Source organism: Desmodus rotundus, chromosome 4 (genome assembly GCF_022682495.2).
Source record: "Desmodus rotundus isolate HL8 chromosome 4, HLdesRot8A.1, whole genome shotgun sequence".
Lineage (NCBI taxonomy): Eukaryota > Metazoa > Chordata > Mammalia > Chiroptera > Phyllostomidae > Desmodus > Desmodus rotundus.
The window spans coordinates 66392265-66419692 of record NC_071390.1 but is presented as its reverse complement, the minus strand read 5'-3'; the positions used below and the strand labels follow the sequence as shown (position 1 = coordinate 66419692).

Here is a 27428-nt window from a genome sequence, read left to right as displayed (position 1 = left end):
AATGCCTCAAAGTATATTACCTGAAATCTATCCTTGTATATCAAATATGTACCTTTCTACAGATGATAGAACCATTGCTTAACTATATAAGAATAACTGGATTTGTATGAATTTGTGGCACAGGCAGTAGCACTAAGTTAACAATACTCCATCTTCTCTCCCACAGAATTTCCAGCCTCCTCACAATTAAGCAGGTAAGTAGGCAAGCATACAATGGGATGTGAGGAGGAGTACAGAACAAAAGGGCATTTTGTCACTTCCCCTGCTTTGGTGCTTAGTAACATCCCAGATAGTGGAGCCTCTGTTGGTCAGTGTTCTGAACATCTGTGTAAAGCAGAGTCCTTACCCATCATGATCTGCACTACACATGCAATGTAGGAAACAAACCTTGGCTGTTAAGCCACTAAGTCAGGGTTTGTTACCTAGGCCTAACCTAGTTGTGAAATTGTGACTTACAGTAAATATATATTTGGTCTTTGTCCCAATTACTGACACAGAGCTCCTAAAAACCCTCAGAATTTCTTAAGTGGTAAGAGCAATAAAGGAGAAAGGAGAGCTTTTTGTTACATATAAAGTCCTTTTCACTACTTGAGTTTATGGTAATGAGGTGACTTTTGGAAAGCCCAAAAGGATGGTGGCTTGTTGCCAGGGAAATCAACATTGTGACTAGAGGTTGGGACTTTCAGCCCCACTCCCAGACCTGGTTAGAGATTAAGTTCAATAACCAATGGCCAATGATTTAATCAACATGCCTATAGAGGCAATGAAACTTCCGTAAAAGCCCAAAATGACAGGATTCAGTGAGATTCTGGGATGGTGAACATGTGAAGATTTGGGGAATGACACACCCAGAGAGGGTGTGGGAGCTCCACACCCCTTCTCACATACCTTGCCCTAAGCAACTCTCCATTTGGCTTTTCCTGAGTAATGTTCTTTGTAACAAATTGGTAGTTTAGTAAGTAAAATGCTTTCCTGAGTTCTGTGAGCCCCTCCAGCACATTAATTAAACCTGAAGAGGTTGTCTTGGGGAACCTCCAAATTAGAGCCAGTAGGTCAGAAACACACTAAAAATCTGGGCTTGTGATTGGCATCTGAAGTGGGGGCAGTCTTGTGGGACTGAGCCCTTGAACCTGTGGAGTTCTGACGCTATCTCCAGGTAGATAGTGTCAGAACTGAGTTAAATTGTAAGACACCCAGCTGATGTCCACTGAGCCTGAGAACTGACGGTATGGGAAAAACTACCACACATCTGGTGTCTGAAATAGTGCTGTAGTACAGTAAACATAAAGCACTGTTTTTCCTTTTCGCTAGTCTATTCTGGTAACACTGAAATTGGTGCTGGGAATGGGGTGTTACTACTACGTAAACACAGGACCACAGCTTAGCAGTTGAGCAGCAGGCATCTGGAAAACTAACATCAAAGGTTGGAAAAGTGACCCAGGTTATATAGCAGCAATCCATTTCAAGACACTGTTACCTGTGATAATTTGGAAGGTACATCCCTGCATAATGAACATGAAACTCTAGAATCAGGGTTGGCAAATTATAGCCTGCCTGTAAAGAGAGTTTTACTGGAACACAGCCACACTCATTCAGTTGCTCATTGTCTATTATCTATTTTTGTGTTACAACAGCAGAGCTGAGTAGCTGTAACAGAGACTGTATCATCTGCAAAGCCTTAAATACTATATGGCCTTGCCTTTACAAAAAAGTTTATTGAGCCACTCCGAACAAGTGATTGGAAAGTAAAACTTCAGTATTGTATGTTGGTGACTATTGGATGTATTTGAAAGAGTTAGTGTCTTTAAAGATACAAATGAAAGGGAACAGATTTTAGAATTTCAGGACCTTGCCATTCTAGAAAAGCTAAAAGTTACAAGTTACTAGACCCTTTAAAAAAGGTGAGGGTGTGGAGGGCGGCAAGTATTCAAATATCTCCTCCCAACCCAGTATACCTCTTCATCTTATTGATAGGCCTTGTCACATGTCTTACTTCACTCAATAGATTGTGAGGGAATATGATGTCGCCAAATCTGAGAAGTTTTAAATGTGCTTGCTTTATTTAGCTTGGCTCTTCCTCTTCTACATTTCACCATGAGAAAAGAATGAGACCAAGGAAGGCACTTCTTCAGCCTAGACAATGAAACCTGAACGTGGAATAAACCATGAACTTGACCCCATGATCTGGAGTAGTCCACGCAGACAACCTGCAACCTGAGCAAGCAATAAATGGTGCTTTACAGCATGGATGCCTTGGATTTGTTTCTGAAGCATCATTTTCACATAATTCTAAAAACCTTTGAGAGAAAAAGACTTGTAAACTCTTCCAACTGGTAACACTGTTTCAGACTTGCTTAACAGTAGGCTAAAAGCTTGAAGTTAGACATTAAGTCCAGTGAGCTAACATTTATGTGCTTTGAAAAGAATTGTAAGTAAATGAAGATAAAAAAGCCTCTTAAGTTTCTGAGAAAGCTATTCCATATTTAAAAAAAACAAACAAAAAAACAAACAAAAAAAAACCTTCCACAGTTCTGTAGCTATTTTAGCCTTAAAATAGTGGTTCTCAATTCAGGGAAATTTGGTCTCAGGGGATATCTGGTACTGTCTAGAGACATTTTGGGTTGTCACAACTGGGAAGTACATATGGCATCTAGTGGGTAGAGGCCAGGAATGCTGCTAAATACTTTACAACACACAGGACAGTCCCTCAAAAACATTTACTCATCCAAAATGTCAAAAGTGCCCAGGCTGAGAAGTATGGCCTTAAAGTGAAACTTGACCCCCAATCTTTTACAGACAGAAAACTGAGAAAGCTGAGCAGCCCCAAAGAGAACATATTTTCTAATACTCACTTCAGAAATATTCAAGGAGGACAGTGGAACCAGGTATCACAGAGAAAAGTGTATGTACAAGGTATTCCTTGCAGAGATCAGACTCAGAGATTCAGAGCCTAATCATGGAACATTCTTCATCCCCAGGAGAAGAGACACTCACTATGTCTCACGAAGAGAATTTCAAATTACAGCCCTGGCTGGTGTAGTTCAGTGGATTGAGTGTGGGCCTGTGAACCAAAGCATCACCAGTTCAATTCCCAGTCTTGGCACATGCCTGGGCTGCAGGCCATGTCCCCAGTTTGGAATGTGCTAGAGGCAACCATAAATTGATGCTTCACTACCTCCCTCTCTCTTCCCCTCTCTCTAAAAATAAATAAATAAAAATTTAAAAAAAGAGACAGAAAATTTCAAATTTTATTATAAACAACCAACTGATTTTTCAATTTCTCAAATGGGATTATTTATTGTGGTTATACCCTGGCCCTGCTTGACCACCACTTCTAGGGAATGGGGGCAGGAGATAGCTATGAGGATGGCTGGATAATTGTCATTTTGGTTCCAATGTTTCTGGACCAAAAGGAGTAATGTTGGAATTTGCTATAGATTCTCATGTATCACTTGAAGCTAATGCCTTGTTAGACTAGGACTTTAGGTTATCTCACCTAAGGAGGGGGTAACTATGATATAAAGGGGGGAAGGAATTTTGGATAACCAGAAGGATGAACTGTGGCAGAGACTGGTGCTCCCCACATTTCCCAGTTCCTTTACAACGAGGTAGGTCCTTATGGCTAGTTCTGACAATGGGCTTAGAGCAGAAGTGATGTGTATCGTGTCCAGGTCAAAGTAAACAAGACCTTGTACATACCACCTGGCATTCTCTTGTCCTGACAGTGCCCAGCAACCACCTAGATAGTGGAGCCTCAACTCAGCTTGGGGCTCTAAGTGACTCTGTGGAACCCTATCCCCCACCCTGACTTTGACTGAACCCATAAAGGCTGAAGGTTCAGGTTATTTTACCAAGTAAGCAATCTCAGACCAGCAGAGTTATTAGCTTAGGGTGAGGGGAATTTGAATGAGTAGTACTCATTTGAATAGCAGAGAGGTAAGTACTAATTATGGCCTCATGACCAGATGCAGAAGTGGGAGTAGTAGTTTATCCCATTAAACTTCTTGTAAGTTACTCAAGGAAAGGAACAGACATCAAATAAAATCATGGAGGAGCAGTTTCCAAAACTAACTCTATGAAGAAAATGGGAACGAGTAGCACCACAAGTGGCCTATAGTGGGTGCTGTGACACATACTCTGATTCTTGGTTCAGGACTGAGGCATTCATTCTTCTAGCTGCTGGCAGTGTTGCTGCTGACAATTTTCAGCAAATCTCTCTCTGGGACTTGTCTTTAGCCACAGAGTGCCACATTTTCCAGATTACGCTGCTCCCTAGGGCAAAAGTGCAGCTGAATTACCAGCTGAGGCTCTGGAGTTGATACATCCAATTCCATTTCCCACTCTGTGCAGTTTTCCTTCCTTTACTCCCTCACAGATGCTGATCCTGAGGGGACACCCCAGTACATTTCTTACATGCATATTTCCACCCTAGTGTTTGTCTGCTGGATAAAGGTATATTCTTAAAGAAAATGTATTTTATTTATTTATTTTTAGAGAGACGGGAAGAGAGGAAAAAAGAGGAAGAGAAAAACATCCACTGGTTGGCTCTCACACCCCCCCAATCCGGAACCTGGCCTACAACCCAGGAATGAGCCCTGACTGGCAAGTGAACCAGTGACCTTTTGGTTCTCAGGTCAGTGCTCAATCCACTGAGCCACTCCAGTCAGGGTTAAAGGCATATTCTTCATGATAGGTAACAGACCCCAGCAGGAATTTTATTGGTTCAAATTTTCATATAAAAATTCTGCAGCAGTACTGTATTTTTAACACTTTGTGTTTACACTAGAGTATGTTAGAATATCCTAATACTATTGTGTTTGTGAAGTTATTCTATTTTTTACAATGTAGGATTTGTGCATTGCAGCTCTACTCCATGTATCAACTTTCTTGACAGTTATTTAACAAAATGAGCATTATTCCCTTCATCCTTAAAAAATGACTCTCCCACCATACTCAACTTCACCCGATTTAATAGTTATCCTTGTTTTCTTATTTATAATTTTAAATGGAATCTATTGGGGTGACATTGGTCAAAACCATATTGGTTTCAAACATAAAAGTTCATAACATGCATACTGCATCGTACACTCACCACCCAAAGGTGCACTCACCACCCAAAGTCAAGTCTCTTTCCCTCACAATTAATTCTTCCTTTGCCCTCTTCTACTTCTTCCTACCCCTCCTTCCCTCTGGTAACCACTGTTTGTCAGTGTCTTCGGGTTTTTTTTCTTCTTCTTAATCCCTTCACCTTTTCCACCCAGCCCCCTTAACATCCCTACCTTCTTGACAGCTGCCAGTCTCTTTTACTCTAGTTTCCATGTTTCCATTCTCCCAGTAATCTTTGCAAAAACCTTTGCTTTCAGCCTTTGGAATTTAGTTATAAATGTTTTTGTTAATACAAACATGGAGCTGTTGGTTTTGTGTGTGCATGTCACAATTTGACCTTTTTTGTTAAGAGGTTAATGTCATATATTGGTCTTCTGTATGGTCTTTTTATCCTTTTTGCTATTTTTTTTTAAATCTTCTACCATCTGGTCTATGATTTCTGTTCTAATCACCTGCTACTCCCATTAATCTGGAAATTCTCCATTTGAAAGATTTTACTTTACTAAAATCAAATTAACTTCCATGGTGGCACACTGCTGTCCTGATCCACAGGACAAAGGAAACAAAAACGACACCTACCTCATTTGCTATTACATTACTGCATTAACTCATTTGCTCCACCTTACATAATATATGAGTATGAGTATGAGTGTGAATACTCTCCCATTTAAAGGGATTTACCTTGTGTTGCTTAAAGAAAGCATTAGACATAATATTATAGCAGTTGCATATGTAATATATTGTACAAGGCAATCAGAATGATAACTAAGGGTAAGCCTGAACACCTCAGATAAATAATTGCCTTAAAATAGTTAATTTGAGCATAAATATCAGATTTATTTTATGAGTTAGGTATTTGATACAAGGTAGGTTAGAAGGAAGATATAATTACAAATAATTAAATAAATTTTCAAGATATTCCTCTCAGTTTAGACACAATGTTTATCAAAAAATAAGCTAGAATTAAAACTGAAATGCAAAAATATATGTCCACACAAAAACTCATATACCAATGTTCATGTCAGCATTACTGAAAACGGGCAAAAAATGGTAACAGCCCAAGTGACCCTCAAGTGATGGATAAACAAAATGTGGTATATCTATATAATGAATATTATTTGACAATAAAAAGAAATGAATACTGATACATGATACATGATACATACACATGGATGGACCTTGAAATATTATGCCAAATAAAAGAAGCCACCACAAAAGACCACATACTATATAATTCCATTTACAGTTGAACCTTGAACCACATGAACTGGAAATGCACAGGTCCACTCATATGCAAACTTTTTCAACTGTAAGTGTATTTTTCTTTATGATTTTCTTAGTAACATTTTATTTTCTCTAGCTTACTTTACTGTAATTATACAACATAAAATACATAAGACATACAAAATTTGTGTGCTCTGACTGTTTATGTATTGGTAAGGCTTCAGGTCAACAGTAGGTTATGTGCAGCTAAGTTTAGGGCAGTCAGAAGTTATATGCAGATGGTGAGCACAAAGTGCAATATACAGATGATATACTGTAGAATCATACACTTGAAATCTACATAATTTTATTAATCATTGTTACCCCAATAAATTTAATTGAAGCTGTCAAAAATAACTTATATGCAGAATTTTGACTACACAGAGGGTCAGTGTCCTTAACCCTCATGTTGATCAAGGGTCAACTGTGTATGAAATGTCCAGAATATGCAAATCTATGGAGACAGAAAGTAGTTTAGTGGTTGCTCAGGGTTGGGGATGAAGTTGACAGGGAAGAATGAGATTTGAAGGTGATGAGTGCAGTTTCTTTAAGGAGGGCACAATTGTTCTAATCTTCGATTATGGTGATGGCTGCATAGCATTTGAATATAATAAAAAATGCTGAATTATACACTTAAGTGGGTAAACTGTATGGCATGTGAATTGTATCTCAAGTAAGCAGTTAAAAATACACAGGCTACAGACTTCTGGCCAAATGGAAGCATAGGTAGATACACTTTGCCTCCTCCTTCATTTGTCCAACCAAATGAAGGACAACAATATATTTTAAAACAAAAACAGCCAGAACTGCCAGAAAATTGAACTGTATGGAAGTCCGACAACCAAGGAGTTAAAGAAGAAACATTCATCCACACAAGTAGGAGGGGTAAAGACAGGCAGCTGAGGAGAGGACATGAGGCAAGGAGGCAGATGGAGGACCGGGCGGGTGAGGCAGCGGCTGGAAGTCCCACATTTGAGTACAGATAAACCAGGATAAACAACTGAGGAGCAAGACAGACTGTGCAACCCAGGGTCCCAGCATGGGGAAATAAGGCCTCAAAACCTCTGGCTGTAAAAACCAGTGAGGGTTGAGGCAGTGGGAGAAACTCCCAGACTCACAGAAGAGTTCATTTTAGAGACCCATGGAGTACCAGAATATACACAAACCCACCTGGGAATCAGCACCACAAGGGCCCAATTCATTTGTGGGTAGTGGCGGAAGTACTGAAAGCTGGCAGGAGAGTAGAGTGGCACTGTTCCCTCTCTGACCCCTCCCCCACAATATAGGGAAGTGGGCTGCCCCACCCAGGTGAATACTTAAGGCTCCGGCCCTTACTATAGAACAGGTGCACCAAGACAAAGAAATATGGCCCAAATGAAAGATCAAAATTCCAGAAAAAGAACTAAGCGATAAAGAGATAGCCAACCTATCAGATGCACAGTTCAAAAACACTGGTAATCAGGATGCTCATAGAAATGGTTGAGTATGGTTGCAAAATAGAGGAAAACGTGAAGGCTACGTGAAGTGAAGTAAAGGAAAATTTACAGGGAATCAACAGTGAAGGGAAGGAAACTGGGACTCAAATCAACAATCTGGAGCACAAGGAAGAAATAAACATTCAACCAGAACAGAATGAAGAAACAAGACTGCAAAAAAATGAGGAGAGGCTTAGGAACCTCCAGGACAACTTAAAACATTACAACATCTGAATCATATGGGTGTCAGAAGGAGAAGAGGAAGAGCAAGAAATTGAAAACTTATCTGAAAACATAATGAAGGAGAACTTCCCCAATCTGGCAAAGGAAATAGACTTCCAGGAAGCTCAGCAAGTCCCAAAGAAGTTAGGCCCAAGGAGGAACACACCAAGGCACATCATAATTATATTACCCAAGATTAAAGATTAAGGAGAGAATCTTTAAAGCACCAAAAGAAAAGGAGATAGTTACCTACAAAGGAGTGCCCATAAGACTGTCAGCTGATTTCTCCAAAGAAACCTTGCAGGTAAGAAGGAGCTGAAAAGAAGTATTTGAAGTCATGAAAGGCAAGGACCTACATCCAAGATTACTCTCTCCAGCAAAGCTATCATTTAGAATGGAAGGACAGATAAAGTGCTTCCCAGATAAAGTCAAATTAAAGGAGTTCATCATCATCAAGCCCTCATTATATGAAATGTTAAAGAGACTTATCTAAAAAAAGAAGATTAAAACCATGAACAGTAAAAAGACAACAAACTCACAACTATCAACAACTGAACCTAAAAAACAAAAACAAAAACTAACAACTAGAATGGGAACAGAATCTCAGAAATGGAAATCGCATGGAGGGTTATCAGTGGGAGGGGGTAAGGGGGGGAAGGTACAGGGAATAGAAGCATAATTGGTAGGTACAAAACAGACAGGGGGAGGTTAAGAATAGTATAGGAAATGGAGAAGCCAAAGAACTTATAGAAAACAAATAGTACAATGGCCAAAGTAACTTCTTCCTTATCAGCAATCACTTTACATGTAGATACAGTAAACAAACTTTCCAACTAAAAGCCAGAGATGGGCAGAAGGGATAGAAAGACAGTACTACTGCAGGCTAGCTGCAATAGACTCCTTTAGCTTCAAACGCAGAAACAGATTGAAAGTAAGAGAATGAAAAAAATAACTATTTCATTCAAATAGAAATCAAAAGAGAAGTGGAATAGCTATTCTAATGTTAGATAAAATAGACTGTAAGTCAAAAACTGTTATATGGGGGCAAAGGAGGACAATACACATTGATAAAAAGACCAATTCATCAAGAATATATGAATATACACACTTTACAAAGTCCCACAATACATGAAGCAAAACTTGACAAAAAGGGAAAAACAGATAGTTATACACTAATAGTTGAAGGTTTCTGTACTTTACTTTCATTAATGAACAAAACAAGTAGAAGATTAATAAGAAAATAGAAAATGTGAACAACATTATAAACCAACTAGATATAACAGACATATATAAAATTCTCTCTCTAAAACAGCAAAATACATATTTTTCTCAAGCACGTATTGGACATTCTTCAGTATAGGCCATATGTTAGGCCACAGAACAAACCTCAATAAATTTTAAAAACCGAAACCATACAAAGTATCTTCTCTGACCAAAATGGAAGGAAGCTAGAAATCAAGAAAAAGGAAAAGCAAAAAATTCACACATTTGTGGAAATTAAACAACACACTCTTAAATAAACAATGGGTCAAAGAACAATTCACAAGGAAAATTGGTAATACTTTGAGAGGAATGAAAATGAATATACAACATACCAAAATTTAGGGGATGCCTAAAAAGTAGAGTTCAGGGGCAATTTTATAGTTGTGAACACCCACATTACAAAAAAAAAAACCCTCAAATTGATAATCTAATATTAAGAAACTAAAAGAGAAGAGCACACTAATCCCAAAGCAAGAAGATGCCAGGAAATAATAAAGAATAAAGTAGAGATAAACAAACTAGAAACCAGAAAACAATAAGAAAAACAACAAAATGAGAGGTTGGTTCTTTAAAAAGAGCAACAAAACTGAAATTTACTTAGACTAAGAAAAAAGAAAAAGAGAGGAAAAAAAGCAATTAATAAACTAAAATCATAAATGAGAGTGAAACATTACTACCAAATTTACAGGAACAAAATGATTATAAAGGAATATTATGAGCAAGTATACACGAACAAATCAGATGAATTAGATGAAACAAAGTTCCTATAAACACACATTACCAAAACTGACTCAAGGAACAAAAAAATCTGAACATACACCTAACAAATACAGAAAGTGAATCAATAATCGAAATCTAAAAAGCTCAGGATAAGATGGCTTTAGTGGCCAATTTTTCCAATAACTTAATTAAGAATTAACACCAATCCTGCCCTGGCTGGTGTGGCTCAGTGGACTGAGTGCTGGCCTGCGAACCAAAGGTTCGCCATTTCGATTCCCAGTCTAGGGCACATGCCTGGGTTGTGGGCCAGATCCCCAGTAGAGGGTGGGTGAAAGGCAACCACACATTGATGTTTCTCCCTCTCTCTTTCTCCCTCCCTTACCCTCTCTAAAAATAAAATCTTAAACAACAACAACAAAAGAATTAACACCAATCCTCCTCAAACTCTTCCAAAAAACAGAAGAGGGAGGAACACTTCCTAATTCATTCTGAGGCCAGCATTACCTCGATGCCAAATTCATACAGACAGCATAAGAGGAAAATAAAACAACAACAACAAAAACCTACACAGCAATAACCCTTATGAACACAGATGTAAAAATTCTCAGCAAAATGATCCCAATAGCACATGAAAAGGATTATTCATTATGATCAAGTAGGATTTGATTCCAGAAATGCAAGGGTGGCTCATCATACAAAAATCAATCAATTTAATGTACCACATTAACTGAATCAAGGAAAACAAACACTATCACCTCAATTGATGCAGAAATGCATGTAACAAAATCCAACACCTTTTCATAATAAAAACACTTAAATTAGGAGAAGGTATGAGGTGAAAAATTCATCTTAATGTAAAGAGGTCTGGCTTTTGCTGTCAGTTATAGGTGATCTCCAAGCTGCTGGAATGTCCTGGTCGACAGCAGTGTTTTTTCCTGGAATTCTGGCCACAGGACAGTCTAACAATGTGAAGGACTAAAGGTATTAGCCTTAGTAAGGCTAGGAAGGGTAGGAGACTAAAGGCCAGCCACCATGCAGGTAGTATAGGACTGCACAGCAAGAAAAACTTTGGATACCAAAGGCTTGGGTAATTTTTCCTGGTTGGCAATTTTCTGTATTTTAAACTTTATGAGGAGAGAATGATTGAGTGAAATCTCCGTATTTGGACTTCTCTCAGACTCTGCCCAATGCATCACTTCCTTTGGGCCATTCTATTTTGTATTCTTTTACTATAACAATACAGTAATCATAAGTATAGTGCTTTTTGGAGCTCTGAATCATTCTCATGCATTATTAAAACTGAGAGTGGTTGCGGGGACCCCAAATTTGCAGCCAGCTGATATGATGTGAGGTTAGTCTTGGGAACCTTGCAGTTGGTACCTGAAGTGAGGGCGGTCTTATGGGTCTGTACTCCCTAACTGTACAATGTGACTAACTCCAAAGCAAAATGCAATTTCCTCAAACAGATAAAGAGCATTTATGAAAATGCCACAGCTAATATTATACTTAATGGTAAAAACAAAACAAAACTAAACTAAACTGGAAGCCTTTCTCCTAAGATCAAGACCAGGACAAAGATACCGCTTTTACCACTTATATTCAGTACTTTAGTGGATGTTTTAGAGCAACTAGGCAAAGAAAGAAACAGGAGGCACCTACATTAGAAAGAAAGGAGTCAAACTATTGGGCAAATGAGATGATCTTACAAAGAGAAAGCTGTAAAAAAAAAATTTCTCCAACCCTATTAGAACAAATTGAGCAAAGCTGCATGATGTAACATCAACACACAAAAATCAGTTGTGCTTCTATACACTAGCAGTGAACAACCTGAAAAGAAAATTAAGAATATAACTTTATTTATAATAGCTTCCAAAAGAACAAAATATCTAGGGAAAAATTTAACTAATGAGGTAAAGACTTACACATTGAAAAGTAGAAAACATTGCTGAAAGAAATTAAACAAGATCTATGTTATAGACTGCACTGTGTGTCTCCCCACCCCAAATTCTTATGTGGAAGCCCTAATCCCTAATGGGGCTATATTTGGATATAGGATAGGGCCCTTACGGAGATAATTAAGGTTAAACGTGGTCATAAGGGTGGGACCCTAATCCAAAATAACTGGTATCTTAGTAAAAGATACCAGAGCCTGTGCACGTACAGGCCACCCCCTCCCTCCCAATTACAGCCAGGAAGATAGGTCTCACCTTCCTTTTTGCCGGTCATGAACTTCTACTCTCCAAAACTGCAAATAAAATAACTCTCTGTTGTTTAAGCCATCCATTCTATAGTATTTTGTTATGGAGCCCAAGTAGACTAATGTAATCGAAGTAAATGGAAAGACATCCTGTGTTCATGAGTTGGAATACTAAAAATATGGCTGAGATGGCAAACTACCCAATGTACAGATTGAAAAAAATACTTATTAAAATTCCATTAGCCTTTTCTGTGGAAATGGAAAAGCTGATACTTAAATTCATACAAAATCACAAGGGGTCCTGAATAGTCAAAATGATGTTGAAAAAAAAAGTTAAAGGACTCACACTTCCCCACTTCAAAACTTACTACAAAGTCACAATGTTCAAAATAATGTGGCACTGATATAAGGGCAGACACAAACATCAATGAATAGAACTAGGGAGTCCAGAAATAAAACAATATATGGTCAATTTTCCACAAGGGGGCCAAGAACATCCAATTGGGAAAAAATACTCTCTTTAATAAAAATAGTGCTGGAACAACTGGATTTCCACAAACTAAACAAGTTTACCGTATACAAAAACTGACTCAAAATGGGTCAAAGACATAAACATAAGAGCTAAAACCATAAAACTCTAAGAAGAAAATGTAAATCTTATTTTAAAAAATATTGTATTTTATTTTGATTTTAGAGAGAGGAGAAGGGAGGCAGAAAGAGAGGGTGAGAAACATTGATGTGAGAGAGATACATCGACTAGTTGCCTCCCATAGGCACCCCCAGGGGACTGAGCCTGAATCCCAGGCATGTGCCCTGACCAAGAACTGAACCAGCGACCTTTTGGTTCGCAGGATGATGCCCCACCAACTGAGCCACACCAGCCAGGCCATAAGTGTAAATCTTAATGACTCTGGATTTGACAATGAATTGTTGTATATGACACCAAAGTAATAAGCAAAACCAAAGACAAAAAGAGATAAACTGAATTTCATGAAAACTAAAAACTTCTGTGCAAAGGATATCAAGAAAGTGAAAAGACAACATACAAAATGGGAGAAAATATTTACAAATCACATATCTGATGAGGGACCAGTGTGTGAAATATATAAAGAATCCTATAACTTAGCAATAAAAAAAGCAAACCACCTAATTAAAAAATGGGCTAAGGGCTTAAACACAGATTTCTCCCAAAAGATGCATATGACCAACAAACATATACAAAGATGTTCAACATCATTAGTCAAGAGGAAAATGCAAATCAAAACCACAATGAGATACCATTCACTAGGATGGCTAGAATAAAAGTCAGTAAGTACTGACAGAGATTTAGAGAAACTGAATTCCCAGTCATAAATTGTTACTAGGAATGTAAAATGGTGTAGCCATTGTGGAAAACAGCTTGGTGGTTCCTCAGAAAGTTAAATATAGAATTATCATATGAACCAGCAATTCCACTCCTAGGTAGATACCTAAAAGAATTGAAAATAGGAACTCAAACAAATACTTGTACATGAATGATCATAGCAGCATTATCTACAAAGCTAAAATTTAGAAATGGCCCATGCTACAACATGGACAAAGTTGAAAACACTACATTAAGTTAAAGAAGCGAAACACAAAGTTCACATAATTGTATGATTCCAAGTATATAAAATCCAGAAGAATTAAGCCCATAGAAACAGAAAGCAGACTGGTACAATGTTACAGGGTAAGGTAAGAGGGAATGAAGAGTGACTGCCTAAAGGGTATTAGGTTTTCTTTCGGAACAATGAGAACATTTGGAATTTGTAATTGGTGGTAGTTACACATTTTGTGAATGTACTAAATGTCATTGAATTGTACACTTTAAAATGCTTAATTTTATGTTACGTGAATTTCATCTCAATGATTAAAAAGAGATTATGATGATAGTTTTTTCTACTAACCCGATGAATAATTCCAGCAGAGTGAAGGTGCTTGATTCCACACAGCATCTGATAGAGAAGGTAGGACATTCTTTCATGATCTAGTTCCATCTGAATCACTTGGCAAAGATTTGCATCCATAAGCTCCATGACTATGTAACTTCATGGGTGAAAAAAGATGACAGCTAAAGTATACAACAATAATCTAAAAATAAAGTACTAGTATAAAATTTTAATTATGACACTTACACATCTTGAAATTCTTCTAGGGATTTCTGTGGTGTGAAAACATTCAAAAGGCCAATTATCTGTGGCAAAAGCAGAGAAATTTAAAAAATTAGAAACTGCTTGATAATAGTTTCATTTAGAAACTGCAAATACATGGGTTAAAAAAATACATGATCAGTTTAAAATTTTTCAAATTTTATTTTCTAAGCTTAAGTAATCTTTTTTATGTATTAAAACTTTATGACTAGTGGTAGGGGTTGGGAGGGAACCAGAGCACAGAGGATCTTTAGGGCAGAGAAAACACTCTGTGTGATACAATAATAGTAGATACCTCATTATATTTTTGTCCAAACCCACAGAATGCACACCACCAAGAGTGAACCCTAATGTAAACTACAGACTTTGGGTGCTATGGATGTGTTAGTGTAAGATTACTGGCTGTAACAAATGTATTACTCTGGTGGGGGATGCTGAAAATGGGGGAGGCTGTATGTGTGGGCAGGCATTATCATTTGTACCTCAACTCCTTACCATTCCAGAGTGCCTTCTCTTTTACAAAAGAAAGCTCAGATTGATTTTTTTTTACTCCTTTTTCAATATTTGCACTGTAATAGATATTTTAAAGAATGTTATCCATTGTATTCTCAGTCTGAGCTTCAACCTCTTCATTCCCCCTGCACTATACAGGTCAAGGATTCTAATATAATTCACATAGTGACTTCTAAAAACTACATTCCCTAACACTGGTTTTCTGTAAAGCTTGCTACCACTTTACAGTCTCTAATAGGATAAAAGATCTGATCATATTACTCACCTCCTCAAAAACTTAATGCCAACAAATTCTATTTTTTTTTTGTTGTTCAATTACAGTTGTCTGCATTTACCCCCATGACTCCCCCCACCCCAGCCATTCCCACCTTCCTCCCCTGCTTCCACCCCCCCTTGGTTTTGTCCATGTGTCCTTTATAGTTGTTCCTGAAAACCTTTCTCCCGTTCCCCCTATTGCCCTCTGGTTACTGTCAGATACTCCCTTGCAGAACATTCAAAGCCCTCAATGAGAAGACATCAACCCACTTCACCTCCTGCTAGCCCTCTATTAAACTTGACACTTTAGCCATACTAAATTAAAGTTTTTAAAAACTCTCAAAGCATTTAAACATACAGTTTCATATGATTGTCACTTACCTACTGAATTTAGTTACCTTCAAGACAGACTTCTTTTGTAGAGTCTGACAACCCCTAGTCCTTGGCAGAGCTGAATATTCTCTTTACTTTGTCCCTATAGTATCTTACATGTTATTATGATATTTAACACATTGTAGAATAGTCTCATTTTCACAATAGCTTTGTCCCAACCATACCAAGATCCTTGTTAGAAGGAGCTGTGTCTTATTCCCCTTATAGCTTTGGCACAGAGAAAGATATCTGACGCACATTTTTAAAATGTTTGCTAATAATTATACTCAGGGATGGGACATAAACTTCATTAGGGCAGAATCTATGTTATTCATATTAAGTATAAAGCTTTGCTTATAGAATGCATTCAAATATTTGTTCAGTAAATAAACTGAGAAAACTTTCAGACCAGAAAGGGTAAAACATATTTGTTTAATAGAGGGGAAGTGATAATAAAAAACATTTACTGTTCTAAAGGAATTCAAGTCACCTAACCAGTTGAACTGCACGCCTGGAGACTTGGGGAAATACTAAAACTGTTCATATTAATATGTGAGAAGTCCTAGAATAGAAGAGAGATGTTAAAGATGAAAGAAATACAGAGACAGAAAGGAGACTAGTGGTTGCTTAGAGCTAAGAAGGGTGGATATGGGGAAATGAGAGCTAAATGATACAGGGTTTCTTTTTGAGGTGATGGAAAAAGTCACACACATCAATGAATAAACTGAAAATCACTGACTTGTTCAGAGGAAATGGATGAGTAATAAGCTATATAAACTGTATCTCAATAAAGCTATTACAAAAAGACTAAAACAGCTGCCTGATTTTCCAAAAAGAAAATTGTATCAATTATAACCCAGAGCCAAACAAAAGTCAAGAACTGATTAAGTGGGTGGCATATGATTACTATGAAGGAAGTAACAGTTACTAGGAGCAGGAACAGGTGAAAAATTGAGAAACTTCTGTGAATAAAAACAACAAAGAACAATAGTAGTAAATCAGATAAATGCAATTAGATATATGAAGATTTCAAAAAAGCATTTAAAAAAATGTCTCTGATAATAATCTCCATGTGAATAAGATGAAGAACTGGGGAGACCTAGATAACTTTTAATTAGACATGCAATTTTTGCAGTAGAGCCAAAGGTTGCTAATAAACTAATCCAGCTATTAAGAAGGCATCCTGAGCAGAACTGGAAAGTAAAGCCAACAAGTGAAACATCAGAACAAAGAAGAAAGCAATCCCTACCAGTCCAAGAAGAGGAACCAAATTTCACATGTAAAATTTAATAGGGAGAAATACAAAGTCCTATACTTACTCTCCAAAACCAAACCAAACCAAACCAAAGAAGGATGGGAGAAATGCGATCTGTTAGCAGCCCTGTAACAAAGAATAACTTGCTTAGACAATGTAAGTCAAATAGTGGCCAGATTTCCAACCAGAATTATAATGTCCACAGTTAAGAGAAAACGGAAAACGACATGTCTCAGCTCCTCTCGGAAGATTCAATTAGACATGCAGTGCTGTGTTCTAGGTGACATATTAAAAGTGTGTTCAAAGATAAGTGACCAAGTCAAAAAAGAAACTCAGAACCATCTATGAAAAGAGTGGGAAGTAGCACAATCATATGAATGTACTTAGTATCACTTAAAAATGGTTAAGCTTCTAGGTTTTATGTTATGTGTATTTTACCACAATAAAGAAAAAAAGGCAGAGGTGTTTAGGCCAATAAAGAAATGGTTTATACAGAACATGAAAATGTTGAAAAGGCAAGATATTATAAAACCATCTACCCATTACAGAGTGAAAATATTTACTTTTACATTTGTTTACTGAACAAAATATGTGTTGAGCACCTACTCTGTGCCAGCGCTGTTCTAGGTGGCAAGGGTAGTGGCTGGATGGATCTGTGCTATAACCATTAGGGGGCTGTGAAACAAACTTTCCACTCCCTCCATTTAGTTGATGGAGCCATCTTTCTGTGCAGCTGCCCAGGCTCAGGAGGTGGGAGTCACTGACCATCTCTTCCATGAGAAACTAAGGCAATGCCACCACCACCACCACTGCCATGAAACAGGCTGCAAAGGGCAGCACAAGCAGCTCTATCCGAGTGCTTGAGGCCACCAGCAAAACCTGACAAGCAACACACCTGGCTCCCACCTACAAGAAGTTTGGCTAATACAACCTCCCCATCGCTGACTGACTTCAATCTTTATCTGTGTATTTTTTTTTAATTCTATTTTTCTTCTCTGGCAGGTCCCCTTCCTTCAACAATCCAATTTTTACCACATTATTTAAGAATCAGTCTAGGTCCACCCTTTCTCAAAGCTTTTCCATTTTATTAAGGTTTACAGCAATCTTTTCTCTCTGGGAACCTAAGCACTTATTTTTTATTCGCTATGGTTTGACAATTAAACTTCTATTAAACTTTATTATGTTTGGTCTTGAACTCTTTATATATTTGTTTTGTCATCAAAATAACAGTGAACTCCCCAAATAAGAAGCCTAATCCTTAACTTCCATAAAATTTTCCCTTTAGTGACTAATCTAATTAACTCCAATACAACAGAGGCTTTGTACATAGTTAATTTTGAAAATGTGGTAAATTGTGTCATCTGCAAACAGAAAGTATTGAGCTGATGATATTTTATACACTCCTTTGGACAAAAACCACAAAACATCGCTAGTCAGATACTTTCAGTTTAGTAGTTCATAAAAACGTTTCTTGCACAATTCACTCCCAGTTTATTTCCTCTCAACATGGAGATAACATTCTATTAAAATATTTAGAAAAGTATTATACTTAATGTAAGCTTTAAAAAGTGAAACCATTTATTCTCAAAATGAGTGAAAGTTATGTGGTTAAGTCCTTATAATCATTAGAAAATAGAATTGGAATGTTTTTCTCATTCCATTTAAATATATTTTAAAGTTTCTGCTAAACTGCTTTATAATCACTGGTTACCCTCCACATACAGTGAACAGTGAGTACTGAAGTAGAATGGGAACAATCTCTGCACTAAGGTTCATTTGCTAAAACGTCAGCCTGACAGTAGTAAAACAAGTGAAAGATGAGATGAAGCCTAAATAACATTCTTCTAAAACACCTATCTCTTTCAAAGTCCTTTTACAAATATCAGAAAGTCACACAATCCAAATTTCAGAAGCTGTTTTTCTTTTAATTTAATAAGGTTGAGAAAAAATTCACACTGTAGACATATAAACCTTTTAAACAATGTTTCAATCCAGAAGAACAATTTAAAACATCTAACGTTTTTATAGTTTTTGATATTCATGTATTCATGAACAAATCTATACATCATCTATACTTAAGAAATTTTCTAAAACGTTCACTTACATTTTTGTGATTAACACATTTCATAAGAACTAGCTCTCTGTAAGCACGCTTAGCATGAGTTTGATTCTGAAATGGCCGGCTTAGCTTCTTGATTGCAACATTTCTTTCAAGAATGGCATCATAAGCGGCACTGTAAAAGAAATTAAAAAACAACAAAAAACTTAATAAGAAAATCTGCAATACTGAATTTATGAATCATTCATTCAAATTCCTTACTTCTTCCAAAGACAAATGCAACTGGATCAGTTTCCAGGCTTTGATGATCAAATGTGTCTTCTATACCTACTACAGCATACTCCAAATAACGTAAGCACTAACTGTTTCTTCAAATGCTAATAGTTTCAAAGAATAAAAGGACTGTGACTGTGAAGATAGAGACTCTGCCTGTTCCTCCAAGATCCACCTAGAATACAAATAGGCACTTAATGCACACATTTTTAATGAGTATTCAGGTCCAAAAGATAGCTTCAAGCCTAAGTGAACCACTCACCCTGCACATACACCAGGGAAAGACAAAATGAAGAATACATGTGGTCATTAATTCTACTCAAAATATTTGCTGAAGAATTCTACTTAAGTACATCATTTCCATGCTCTTTAGACACCAAATAAATACAGAAAGAAGAAGGGGTACACAGAGGTTATCTATACAAAAGATTATCATATTATATAAAAAGCCCTTAAAATTTGTGTTACAGGGGGAATTAAAAATGAAGGTGTTCATAAGCTGCTTTGTAATTGTTAATGAAATGCCTATAATTCTGGGAAACACAACATCATACTTATTATTCTTCATATTTTCCTCTCCCATGACATTGACCAAATGGCATGTTACCCATATGACAGGTCAGAGAAACTAAAGCACAAATAAGGTAAAGTGTCTTAAAATTATAGAATATTATAGTTGAAAGAAACTGTAAAAATCATTTGGATTCACCACTGCCTGATATAAGGCCAGATGTTAAGTAATTTGCCCAAGGTTAGCCAGAAGGTTAAAAAGCAAAGATGAGACTAGAAGACTAAGACATGAGGTCCTGCTCGTCACATTGGATCACCTAACATAAGAGACTATTTCTGTTTATGTAATATTTGAAAAGTCAACACATTACTGATTAAAATTATTCTCTCACTTAACTGGAAACTTGAGTTTGTTTTACAGCTCTCGTACTATATCCAAATACTACAGAAATATATGTGTTAAGAAATTGGTACTGCATAAATGAACACATCTATACATTCTCTATATATCATAACTATTGCTTATATATACATCAGGTTGGGTAAGAAGTAGGTTTATAGTTGTTCACAGGGAAAATAATTGATAAGTAATAATATGAGAATAAAGTCTGTATTTTCTGCACTCACAACTGTAAACCTACTTTTGCCCCACCCTGTATATACTTACCAAAATATATGTATTATAATCTTTACTTAGAAAATGCCATATTTATAGATTTGTCCCTCCTAAATTAAAAATTAAAAAATCAAACATTAGGGGTCATGCAAAATGTTTAGGAGTTTTGACAATTTCAGAGAAAATATATTTTATTTTTAAACATTAAATTCATTCTTATTTTTTATCTGCTATATCAAAATAATATTTCAAACTCTGAAGTTCAAACATATGTGAGTAGGTTATACTATTTTATATCCAAGGAAATCAGACTTCTAATTTTTGATTAGTAAATATGCACAATCAGCAACACCTGGGAATTCAGAGGTCCTACTCCAGACCCAATGAATCTTATGACTGGAGCCCAAAATTATGCCTTTAAAAAAATATGTTAATGTATTTTTCTTCAGTTGATTCTGATAGTAACACAACAGTGAGTTAAAATTTATTTAATATTTGTTTGTTTCATAGTAAGCTTTTATTAAAGAATAAGCACAACTTTGAAGATATTTATTCCTTAGAAAAGAGGCTGTTAAGATGGCTTAAGGTCCCTTCCAAGGCAATTTTTAAAAAACTCTATTACACAAATTTCAAAATACACTTACCCAAGCATAGGTGAAGATACAGAAACATTAATATATTTTCAAACAACATTGTTTATAAATAATATATTTCTCACAACAATCCTATAAAATCAGGTGAGAAAACAGGTAGCCCAAGTATCATTCAGTAGAGTGGATAAAACAACTATGAGACATTTACACAATGGAATACTGTGGTTGGCTTTGAAAAAGAAGAAAGTTTTACCCTTTGTGACAGCTAGGATCAACCTGGAAAACATTATGCTAAGTGAAATAAGCCAGTCAGAGAAAGACACATACCATATAATTTCACTCATATATGGAATCTAATGAACAAGCTGAACTAACAAGCAAACCAGACACAGACTCAGAGAGCAGAATGACAGCTAAGGGTGGGGAACCGGTAGGCGGTGGAGGGATTGAGCAGAAAGGAAAAAGGACCCATGGACATGGAGAACAGTGTGGTGGTTTTTTGGGGAAGGATATAAGGAGACTAAATGGTAATGGAAAAAAATACAGTAAAAAAAAGAAGTCTAAATCAACTGTTCAAAAAAAAAAAAAAAACAGGCTTAGACGTATTAATTAGCTATTAGTCACGAAGTTATTAAATCATAGAGCTAGAATCAAAACCAAGAGCTGACTTTCAGCATCCTTCCCATATTGACTTTACCATATTATTTACTTTACCTTTAATTTGTAGTCAATTAACTGTAGTTTGTTCAAATGACAAGGCAAAAATGCATTGTAAAATAATTCAATTTCTATAATTTTTGACTATATTACTTCAAGAATACAGAAAAGAGAATTTATCCTTATTGTTACATATAGCTCTAGTTCATTTAAAATGTTGTACAATATTTCACTGTACGTATATGTCACATTTTAAAAACTCTCCTATTGATTGATTTGATGCTGCTTTATAAATGGTGCTGCAGAGAACAGCCCCGTGTATTTCCCTTTGTGTACATGTGCAAGAGTTTTTCTAGAACTGGGAGAACTGCAGAGTAATAAGCACATAATTATTTAATAGATTCTGAAAAACATCTGGTTCAAGAACAGGTAATAGATACAACTGTGCTTGAATGAGGCTTAGAAACTTTCCCCAAACACTAGCTTATTATGCTAACTTAGTGATCTAAAATCATTAGCAGAACTGTTCCCAAAGAGTGTTTTTTGCCTTTCAGTTTATAAGGAATTATGCTGATACATAAAGCCTAGGCCTTTGGTAGAAATTAGCTTGTAAATCAGTTTTAAAAATACATTAAGAGTTTTGAAGCACATAGAGTTAGATGATATAGCTGACTTCATTCCCCAGAGTAAAATAAGATTTCTGAAATTCAGAGTTTCATTATAGTGTGAAAGTGATGATTAAGTGAAGCTTCTTATTAAACAATCAACTATGGGAATAGATGTACACATGGAACTAATAAGCATCCCATTTATTCTTTCCTGATACAGATATTTGTTTCTACATGGTTTACAGCCAAGTATTTAATCATAATTTATACTTAAAGATGGCAGTGCTGATTTACAGTTATGTTTTATGAATAATAAAAAAGATAATTAATCCCTGATTAAAACTTACTGTTATAACTTTAATATAAATTTTATAGTTTTAATTAATTTTTGAGACAAATTAAATATTTTCACCAAGGTATCTATATTACAAGAGGAGAAAATAGTAGCAGTTAATAATTCTCTGCCTAATTTTTGGAAGTAAAAACTTACCATACTATTCCTTGAGCTCCTGAGCCTATAGGTTTTAAATTCTGATATCGTTTCAGGACTGTGAATGTAGAATCTCCAATCTCTACACTATAGAAATTGCTGTCCCGCTTACTTCTGCTCATGATGGCAAGCAATTAATTTAATGGCTTCATCCAAAAATTCACTGAGAAGCTGCAAAATGGAAAAAAAGGTATTGTTAACAAAATGAATTTATGTAATCTTAAAATTCAAGCTCTCACTCAGTTCACTAACAGTAACACCAACTGTTAGATTGTGTTAAAAGGGCTGCTTCATTAAAAAAACACAATTAGGAAAAAAAGAAACATAATTAGAAAGAAAAAATATCACAGAGCCTGGTTAGCATCTGCTATACTTAATGAAACAACTGATAGTTTAAAAACAAAACTTGTACTACAAAAAACGGTTTCTCTAATCTACAAGTCCCTGGTATTAATATGCATAAGTCTTAACTTACTGGAAAACTGGAAAAAACAGCAAATAATTATAATAAAACATATTTTCAAGGTCACTTCCACAGTATGAAATTTAAAACCAGTCCTTTTTGTGTTTATTATAGAGTACTGAAACCTTCATTTTTTGTGAGAAATTGAAAACAATTTACAATCTCATTCAGAGTGACACGGGAGGAACAACAAATTTATCCCAGTAAGCTGGTTAACACATATCACTCCCATCTAACAAGCACAGAGGGGCACAGTGTTGTCACTGTAGCAGAGCCCTTGACCCCCAACAGCAACATCTGGGAGTGATGCACATGTTGAAGTTGTAATGGTTGAAGAAAGAGGTAGAAAAATTAGAAGACATACTATTATTTTAAAAATGAGAAAATGAGAGAGTGAGAGGCATTTTAGTGTATTAGGATCAAAACAATACTGTTGTGAACTGTTTGGGGCATCAAAAGCATGACCTAAGTTCTGAGCATAGTTCTTTATTACCACCTGTCTAATTAAAAGCCAAGGTAGTCTTTTTCTACCCATTTGAGTATTGGTTATTAATAAAACTATTATTCATCCTTACTAGACAAAAGTGGCCTATTGCAAAAGGCATATAGCAAGATAGTTCCAACCCTACTCCCCACATACCACAATAAACCAAGAAACCAGTTAGGTCTAAGAGCTACTGTGTGTGTGTAAGACACTGCACATGCAGTTGTAAGACACTGCTAACAAAACAAAAATAACATCCTGATAAGAGTTACAAGACAAGAGTTGATTAAACAAATATAAAGTGCCTACCATGTAGAGGCTCATGAACTGAATTCTAATAACTGAATTCTTAGAGAAGGGTAGAAGCCACAGAAGTGGAGAATAAGAGGGTTGGAAGAGGAAAACTAATGAGCTACTGCAATAATTCAGATGAAAGAGAACGTTACAATTAACAAGGATTCTTAGGTGTGATGAAATTAAAACTATACAAAAACTAAACAGAAATGTCCAAACAATATAAACTTTACAAAAGAAGATAAATAAATTGAAAGTGATGGAATAGTTAGATAAATTAAAGAAAGGCCCAAAGAAACATTTCCAAAATCAATAACTAAAGTAGTCATATAATATTCCAGAAAGGACTGTCTGGGATGACAAGTCTCATAAATTCTGCCTAAGCAGAGAGGGCTTAAAGAGTTTGGTAATGATTTAAACACTCAGCTATGCTCTCAGATGAACAAGCACAGGTACTGGTAATCCAGGCCACTTTTGTACTTTTAACTTGAATTCCCTCCTTTTCTACCACAGTAGGGAAATAGGGAGGAAGAGAAGAGGAACGAGAAATGGAGGGAAGTGGTGACTGTCAGGCCCTTCATCAACTATTCTACATATTTACCCTTGTAAACTGGGTCTGCCTGTGTCTCAGAGACATAATGGTGGGGTGGAACACAAGAGCTGACACTGTGTGTACCTTATGAGAGCAGTCGATTGTGTCTGCAGATAAGACTTTCTAAGGTTACACAGAAGACTTGCATTCCTCTCCTCAGGAAGATAAAGAGGTACCCTTGGTGCTTTACAGGAGTTTACTTACTGTTAGCAAAGCAGGGAACAGAAAGGCTGTGTTACAGTTTCCCTACTTGCTGGAAATCAAAGAAAAAGCTTAGTAGATCCAGGATCATACACAGCAGAGGTCTCCCTTTCTTTTTTAAAAAAAAATTATTTAATTTTTAAAATATTTTATTAATTTATTTTTAGAGAGAGGGGAAGGGGTGGATAAAGAGAGGGAGAGAAACATCAATTTGAGAAAGAAACATGGATGAGTTGCCTCTCGCATGTACCCTGACCGGGGGCTGAACCCGCAACCCAGGCATGTGCAGACATGGTGGCCTTTCACTTTGTGGAAGGACACCCAACCAACTGAGCCACACAGCACGTAATTTTTTACATACAGCATGACATTTTTTCGTTTGGCTTCTTTCACTTGCCTTAATGCTTTTAAGATTCACCTATGTTGCATTCCTTTTTACCACTGAGTAGTATTTCATTGTGTGGATATACTATTTGGACATGTGATTCTTTCCAGTTTTGTGGTTATTATAAATGATGCTAGTATAAACATTCACACAATTTTTTCTTTCATTTTGTATAAATACCTAGGAGTAGGATATCTGAGTCCTATGTTTAACTTTATAAGAAACTGTCAAATGTTTTCCAAAGTGGCCATACCACTTTTTATTCCTGTCAGTAATGTATGAGAGTTCCAGCTGCTCCACATTCTTATGATTGCTATTTAATTTTACCAATACTAGTGGGGGTATATTAATATTTCACTGTGTTTTATATTTGCATTTGCTAATAACTAATGATGCTGAGCATCTTTTGTGGGCTTATATGTTGTTCACATATTTTTTAGGTAATTTAGATAATTAATTCTCTTGCCCATATTGTCTTCTTGTGTATTGAATTATAGTATTTGTATACCCTAAATATACATCCTTTATCAGACGTTTTGCAAGAATTTTCTCACAGTTGGTGGCTTGCCTTTCCATTTTTTTAAGTGTCTTTAGAAAAAAACAAAACAAAACTTTTTACTTTGATATAATTTTAGACTCATGTACAGGATACAAAAATAGTACAGACTTCCTGGTTATTCTTCACCCAATGACAGCAATGACAGCATAACTATAGTACCATTATCAAAGTGAGAAAGCTGATATTGCTACAATACTATAACCAGAGTTTAGTCAGATTTTGAGTTCTTACATGTGTTGACTGTGTACATGGTTCTGTGTAAATTTATGACATACATATATTAATGTTACCTCCACAGCAATCAGGATACAGAATTTTTTCATCACCCCAAAGAGAGTCCTTCATGCTATCTTTTTATACAATCATATACTTCTGCCAACCCCACCCTTGGCAATTAAATTTTTTCAACTAAAAATTTTATACAAAGGAAATCACATAATGTGAAATCTTTTGAGACCGCCTTTTCCCACTCAGTATAATGCCCTTGATATCCTCTAGACTGGTGGCATATCAAGAGTTTGTTCTTATTTTTACTGAATATTATTCTGATGTATGAATATAGTTTATTATCCATTTACCTGTTCATTTGGTCATTACAAATAAAGCTATTTACTATGAACCTCTATTGATTTTTGTGTGAAAATAAGCTTTCATTTCTTAGGGTAAATATCCAGGAGAAGAATATGGCAACTGCATGTTTAACATCGTAAGAAACTGGTAAACTCTTTTCTACAGTGGCTGTTTACATTTTGCATTCCCACCAGAAATGCATGAATGATCTAGTTTCCCCACGTCCAATCAACACTTAAAGACAATACTTTTTATTTTAGTCATTTTAGCAGGTGTATAGTATCTCATCAGGGATTTAATTTTGTATTTCTCTTACGGATAATAACATTAAACATCTTTTTGAGACTTCCGGCCAAGACAGAGGTGTACGTAGATACACTCTGCCTCCTCACACAACCAAAAGAAGGACAACAAATTTAAAAACAAAAAACAACATGAACTGCCAGAAAATCAAACTGTATGATAGTCTGACAACCAAGAGGTTAAAGAAGAAACATTCACTCAGACTAGTAGGAGGGACAGAGATGGGCAGCCAGGGTGGTCCCGCATTTGCATGCGGATAAACCAGAAGGAACAACTATAGAGCAAGACAGACTGCGCAACCCAGGGTTCCAGTGCGGGGAAATAAGAACATACACAAATCCACCACCCAGGAACCAGCACCAGAAGGGACCAGTTTGCTTGTGGGTAGAGGGAGAAGTGACTGAAAGCTGGCCAAGAGTCAAGTAGGCAACATTGTTCCCTCTCAGACACCTATCCCATATACAGTGCCACAACACAGCAACATGGGTTGCCCCAAACTGGCCAATACCTAAAGCTTTGCCCCTTAGAACTTGTAAAAGGCGTAGCGAGACAAAAAAAATATGGCCCAAATGAAAGAACAGATCAAAGCTCCAAAAACAGAACTAAGTGATGAAGAGATAACCAACCTATCAGATATAGAGTTCAAACCACTGGTAATCACGATGCTCACAGAAATGGTTGAGTATGGTTGCAAAATGGAGGAAAAAGTGAAGGTTATGCAAAGTGAAATAAAGAAAAATATACAGGGAACCTAGAGTGAAAGGAAGGAAACTGGGACTCACATCAACCATTTGGAGAAAGAAGAAATAAACATTCAAACGGAACAGAGTGAAGGAACAAGAATTCAAAAAAATAAGGAGAGGCTTAGGAACCTCCGGGACAACTTTTAAATGTTGGAACATCTGAATCATAGGGGTGCCAGAAGGAGAAGAGGAAGAGCAAGAAATTGAAAACTTATTTGG

General features: G+C 36.4%; 1 protein-coding gene across 4 annotated transcripts in view; it reads right to left on the bottom strand.

Annotated features, from left to right (window-relative positions):
• Positions 1-27428, bottom strand: part of MAPK8 (mitogen-activated protein kinase 8) — a 125558-nt gene that overhangs the window by 21647 nt on the left and 76483 nt on the right. For all 4 annotated transcript variants that reach the window (XM_045196227.2, XM_045196228.2, XM_024561340.3 and 1 more), the window contains exons 2-5: positions 22616-22786; positions 18914-19043; positions 14400-14458; positions 14172-14310 (exon numbers count right to left, since the gene is read on the bottom strand). In XM_045196227.2, coding sequence (XP_045052162.1) covers positions 14172-14310; positions 14400-14458; positions 18914-19043; positions 22616-22737 — 450 coding nt within the window. In that variant the 5' untranslated portion in view covers positions 22738-22786. The remainder of the gene's footprint in view (positions 1-14171; positions 14311-14399; positions 14459-18913; positions 19044-22615; positions 22787-27428) is intronic.